Source organism: Fundulus heteroclitus, chromosome 4 (assembly GCF_011125445.2).
Source record: "Fundulus heteroclitus isolate FHET01 chromosome 4, MU-UCD_Fhet_4.1, whole genome shotgun sequence".
NCBI classification, from domain to species: domain Eukaryota; kingdom Metazoa; phylum Chordata; class Actinopteri; order Cyprinodontiformes; family Fundulidae; genus Fundulus; species Fundulus heteroclitus.
The window spans coordinates 18558018-18564029 of NC_046364.1; the positions used below are offsets into that span (position 1 = coordinate 18558018).

Sequence of the window (6012 nt, forward strand, 5' to 3'; positions counted from 1 at the left end):
GGGATCTGTTGTGTTTGGACTTTTGTGGCTGCAATTAAATACCTTTAGAACCTGCATCAGTCCAGGCATTTAATTACATTCCGATATGCAAAAGCATTGAATTCATGAGAGTTTACATCCAGTTTACGTTAACTCTACACCCTAGATGACTTCTGTTACCTTCTCCAAGAGGAGATTTTCACATATTCACATATAGGAAATGAAAACCTATTACTTTAAACCAGGGGTGTCAAACTCATTTCTATATCGGGCCACTTTGGCGTCATGAAGTCACTAAAAGGGCCGGTTGCACGTGTATAGACGATACTTTTCATTTCATAATTTCATTCCAGTTCACATAGAAATATAAAAAATTCACAGTAACATAAAAGTAGCAACCTTAGGCCCAATTTATACAGTTTATCTGCAAAAAAAGTTGATATTGGGGTGAGTTACACTTACAGGAGGCACAGTTTTAGCCACTTTATACACTTTGAAAGGATATATGCCTCTACTTTATGACATGAAGTGCCTTTTTTTTTGGCTCTTGAGGGCCGGATAATTTACCTTGATGGGCCGGATTCGGCCCGCGGGCCTTGAGTTTGACACCTGTGCTTTAAACCATTCCTAGGTTTTGTTGGTTTTGGGGGGGGGGGGGGTGGGGGGGGGGGGGGGGGGGGTTCTACCTCATTAAAAAGGTGATATTCCTCATAAAGGAACTGATGTCTTTAGTTTTTTTTTTTTATTATTATTCATTAGAGCCCAGGAAGCGATCCCAGCTATATAAAAGTCCATGAGGGAAAATGCCCACGTTTTCTTAGCTATCTTCTTGTTTTCAGGATTTATTAACTTTCGTATTTGCTCAGGAAATTGTATTTTTTGTAAAGTGGAAGAACAGCTCTTCTGTCATGAAAAACTCATTCAGCATTTACTATGAAAAACTCAGCACAGACGCACAGACAGGACCATGTTTATTGCAAAGTTGTTCCCGCTCTCCTCTTAAGGCTTTTGAGTTTGATTTTATAACAACAGGACACAGAGCGTTACAGAAAACCTTTTTTTAAAAACTAAAATATAAGACATAACATTACAAATGTTTTTGAGCAGTGGTGTGGAACAAAAAATTTAAAAAAAGAAGAAAAAAAAAAAGAAAAAAGAAAATCTGCAGGGGATGTTGGTATGAAAGCATTCTGCAAAAGCTGAACTCCTAAATCTCCTCATGAAGACAAATGGGATTTGGACAGAGGCATCGTCTAAATAGGGAACATTTCATTTCATAATTTAGGGAGAAAATTCGATTACAGCATGAAAGCGGAAAGAAAACAAACATGGAAAACAAGATCCCACTTTATCAGATGTCAACTGGATTTAACTTAATAACAAAAAATGTCTTCCTGAATAACTTACGGGTCCCCCGCTTTCGGTATATTAGATTGCGAGTATAAAAATACTGCTCGGTGTGCTCTGCCGCATCAGAATCGCCTCGTCTGTTTGCGCTCTTGTCTTCTCTGCTTTTTCTCATTCACCTCCTCTGGTGCTGAGGGGCTTTCTGCCATAAACCAAGGACCCAAAAAGTTCACCCAAAGCAGGTGCAGGGCCCGAGCCGGAGCCTAAAACATGGAAAATGGCATGAGAAGAAGAAATTATGTATCAGAGATGGGAAAACATCTGTATGGATCAGTGGCCCTGCCTGCAAACCTTCTAGAAAATGTTCTTACCAGCAACCAAAGGTACCAGAAATACGACGAAATGGTGCTTAGCACTTGCACTATGGCAGTAAGGAGGATTACATCTTTCAGGTGCCTAAAACAAAACAAAACAAATACAAATCATCAGTGAATAAGGCTTTTACCATGTTATTACACAGTTTTAGGCAAATGCCTAGAAATAAAGAAATTTGTCCCATACACAAGAAACTTCTGTTGGATTAGAAGTGAAATCCACTTTTTAAGCCAACATCTCCTCAATGTTTTATTAAAAGTAAATCAGGAATTTATAAACCCATCCAGAGAGCATTTTTATAAGTTGCTTTAAATTAGCATCATATATAAAGTCTTATAACGGTTCTGCAAACACATCAATCTCCTATTGAAAGGGCTCACACTGAGTTCCCCTTAAAGAGACAGTTCAACCTTTTTATTTATTTATTTTTGCTTAAATAATTCAGCTACTACAGTAAATAAGGCTTACTCTGCCATCCCCTGCTCCATGTTTAGGTCTATTCCTCCATCCAGGAGACTTCCGTCCTCAGCAAACGCTGGCTTGGCCATGGCCGACATGGAGCGGTAACTCCCGACGTATACGGCGAGCGCGAACAGCAGCAGCAGCTGCAAGAAGCACCACGAGATCAGCGGCCAGAAAGGACAACGACATGTGTACGTTTTGACACTTTGGAAAATCTTGAATTCACTCACCCAGGTCCAAAATGTGGAAGAACTGTAGAAAACGAAAAAATTCACAGCTGCATATATCGCCTGCAGGAGAAATGTGATCAGTTGTGGAATCTCATCCAAATTTAGGCCACAAACATTTAACTGATTGCTTTTGTTGTCCTTAATCAATGCTTGAGTGATAACAATCTGTAACTGAACTTCAATCATCATCTTGATTCAGAAACCAGGCAACATGTTAAAACTTCTAAGACTCAACAGTTCAATCAAGTCTTGGGGAACTTCATGGTTGACCATTAAGCCTCCTTAAATCATCCTCCTACACTTATAATTAAAAATCAGCTTTTTCCACTTGTGGATGTTTAAAAATAATAATAATAATAAGTTAGTGCCAAATGATGAGCTGGAAATTATATCCATGCTTAAAATTCCTGTTGCTTAGATTAACGTAACACAATGTGTAGATCTTTATGAAAAGAAAAAAAAGACCCTTTATCGTTCTGAACTTATAGAAAACTCTGCAGCGAGACATTTGACAGGAACTAACAGAAGAACTCAGCAAAAATAAAAGAGACTATGCATGCACAATCTTAGTTTTAACTTTTTTAAAGCACTCCTGAGTATATTTCTGATCCGATAAAAACCTTACGTCTCAAACTGGACCCACTGATTTTCCAAACCCAAGTTTTTGGACCAATTACCCAGGAAAATTGTTACTTTTATTTAGGCAAAGAAATTATAATGACACCAAGATATAGCAAAGACATTTTTAATAACATTCTTATGGCTTAAGCTCTTTTTTAATGAGAGCCAGAGAAAACAGAGAGACTGGAGTTTTCTCTGGCTCTATAGACAAACACTGCATTGCTCCTGCCCTACCTGTTCCTGTGCACTGCCTCTCAGGAGGCTGATAAAAAACTATGATCCTTTTTTTCCTCATTTAAAAGAAAAACAAATGATGCTGTTTTAAAATAATTCTTGCAGAAAAAACAGAGCATATAAACTAAAGGAGCGCCACCTATCACTCTTGTTGAGGCTGCAGGCTGTACACAGGTAGGCTCACACAGGTAGCATAGCATCAGCTGCTCTTTGACATGTGACTAAAGAGTACAATGACGTAATATTCTGGACAATCAGCCCTACTAAGCTACAACTAAATCCAGTTGCATTGTTGTTTGTCTCTTTTTTTGTTGCTTAGTTCTCTGTATGAGAAGCAATCACATTAAATGAACGTTACAGATGTTATGTGTTATTAACTGTATACATCATAAAACACTAAAGGAACCTGTTCATATGAAAACATGGTTCTGGAAGCACGGTTATGTTCTTGTTTGTTTTGTTTCTTTATCTGAAACTAAAGCCTGAGTAATGGAATAAGACATTTGTTTCGTATGAGGCGGTTATGGCACAAAAACACATTGTGTTAGGAGGACAGAACCTTTAAATAGCTGTTGCCTCTAAATGACCGAGGGCTATAGGATCAACCAGCTCCATTAAAATAAATAAATAAATAAAAATCAATGTTGGGATTTGAGTAAGCCAGAATCCAACTGTGGTGACCCAAAGGGGGCAGTAGATGAGACATTTTCTGACTACTAGACTGATCTGAGTTTTGCTTGAAAAGTAAGGGCAAGAAAAGGATCATAAATCAATGCGTAGTAAAGGTGTCAAGGTTTTGACACCAATGAGCGACCTGATAAGTCTTATATCCGTCAACATCCAGTCAATAGGATCTGGTAATCATCCACTGGCACCAAAGAAACAGCTAAATGAATGTACGTGTCTCTCTTACATTGGCCCCGAGGATGACTCTAGTGTAGAACTTGAGCGTCGACTCGTTCTCCTCATAGATCTGCTTCTTTCCTTTTGTTCCAACTTTGCCTTTGGGCTTCAGGAGAAAACACAGAGAGCTTGGTGAGCATTGCTGGACCGCTCTCAGTCTGACCGAAAGAAGCCAGTGCATTTCAGCAAACAATAAATGCAAAAGATCATCATTTAATCATAGAACTGCTGCTTTCCGGAGGAAATATTGTCAAAATATGCAGTTATGGGAAAGTGGATGGATGAATGTTATCAGAAAGAAGCAAAACATCAGGAAATAACTCTTAAAGGGGTTCTTTGCCTTTTATTTTTTATTTAATCAGATTTAAAACTGGGACTGTGCTTGAATTTAGATGCGTTTTCAAGTATATTAGCGACAGGTAAGTTGTTTGTAATATTAACAAAAGCGATCATGTAGAAAGACTTGAAAGGGCACCGAGGCAGACTTTTCTTTTCTGAAACAGGGGGTCTGATAAAGTGTTTCTTGTTCTGAATGTTATATAAAAATAAAATAAAGACACTAAAATGTGATGTTATTGTGTTTCGGTTGGTTGTGATATGTCCCGTTATGCCAGCAGGATCAGTTACAGTAACTACAGTCAGTTCATGCAGAAATGAACCAGAGTTCCTGCTTCAGCCTCTGTCTTCAGAGGATTGTGAATGGTTTTCTCACCGCCATTCCCTCTGCTGGTCTCTGCCGAGGATCTCCTCCGCTGGGTCTTCTCTGTCATGGACCTCACAGCAGCCGCCGCTTCGCTCCGTTATGATGCCGGCATAAAACAATTAGACCCTGAGCTCCCTGCCTGCTAAAATGTCTTAGAAACACATCAGCACTCAGGGCTTCGGCGGAAGGAAGCATTTCCGGCGCAGGAATATGTCGTAGCGAGTGGCGAGGTCAGCGCTGAGCTCATTGGGCAATGCTGCCACCTGCTGGTCAGTACATGTATTTATCATAGCTGGAAGAAAAACAGCGGGTAGTGCTTTTGGGAAATGCTTTTACAGTAACTTGCAAAAATATTCATACCCCTTTGAGCGTGTTTTTTTTTTTTTTTTTTTTTTTTTTACATTTTTCACATTTACAACCCTCAATATATTTTTACACATGTATTTTATTTGTGCCAACGCCATAAAACACTGGGAATCAGCATGTCACCACTTAGATAATAGGCAACATTTACGATAACTAAATGTGTTAAAAAAGTGTAACACGGCTCTTAATAGTCAGGCAAATCGACCAATTTACACCAGAACAAAACCTACTCCGAGGCTCGTCGCTTTCTCGGAAGCGATCGTTATGATCGTCCTCGGCCACCGTAGCAGCAGCACAACCAGTTTCTAAGTATCAACACTGCGGCTGGTCGCTTCAGTGAGGCGCTCCTCGCTCGTCGGACGCAGATGTTAGCAGCCTGTTTATTGGCTTGATAGACACTCCGATGTTGGTAGAGTTTCTGCCCGACTCCTCACTCCCTCTTTGACGGTCCGGGCTAACCATGGACTACCTGCTGCAGGTGAAAATCGGAGCTTTGGTGGGCTTGTTGCTCCTGACTCTACTGTTTGGATTCATCCCCGCCAGAGTCAAATGGTTCAGAGACACAAACGGGACAGGTTGGTGATTTATTTATTTATTTATTTTACATTTTATTTCAATGTGCGGGTTTCACTGCCTTGTTTGTGTTTTAGTACGAGTTTATTTAAGAGTTTGAACGCGTATATCAGCCGTTTTAAGGCTTTCATCGTCCTCGCATCTCGAGCCACCTAATGCCTAAAAAAACACGTTTTTATTGTTATAGATTTCTTATTTCTTTATGACACTAACGCCGAG

At 39.7% G+C, this 6012-nt stretch overlaps 2 protein-coding genes across 2 annotated transcripts in view; one reads left to right on the top strand and one right to left on the bottom strand.

Moving 5' to 3' along the window:
- Nucleotides 1–933: 933 nt before the first annotated feature.
- LOC118556400 (transmembrane protein 208) lies at nucleotides 934–5059 on the bottom strand. The gene is made up of 6 exons (XM_036136206.1): nucleotides 4864–5059; nucleotides 4162–4257; nucleotides 2394–2453; nucleotides 2170–2306; nucleotides 1698–1782; nucleotides 934–1589 (listed from the first exon to the last, which is right to left on the bottom strand). The coding sequence occupies exons 1-6, from the start codon at nucleotides 4867–4869 to the stop codon at nucleotides 1452–1454; spliced, it is 522 nt and encodes a 173-aa protein (XP_035992099.1). The 5' UTR covers nucleotides 4870–5059; the 3' UTR covers nucleotides 934–1451.
- A 379-nt stretch (nucleotides 5060–5438) lies between these two features.
- The window catches only part of slc39a1 (solute carrier family 39 member 1), a 30083-nt gene continuing 29509 nt past the window's right edge, over nucleotides 5439–6012 (top strand). The window contains exon 1 of the mRNA XM_036136205.1: nucleotides 5439–5795. Coding sequence (XP_035992098.1) covers nucleotides 5681–5795 — 115 coding nt within the window. The 5' untranslated portion in view covers nucleotides 5439–5680. The remainder of the gene's footprint in view (nucleotides 5796–6012) is intronic.

Excerpts from the sequence above, each read along its gene's own strand:
- LOC118556400 (XM_036136206.1), bottom strand. Across the intron at positions 2,454-4,161 it reads GAGTCATCCTCGGGGCCAAT|GCGATATATGCAGCTGTGAA; the intron begins GTAAGAGAGACA and ends TTTCTCCTGCAG. Across the intron at positions 2,307-2,393 it reads CTTCCACATTTTGGACCTGG|CTGCTGCTGCTGTTCGCGCT; the intron begins GTGAGTGAATTC and ends TGCTTCTTGCAG.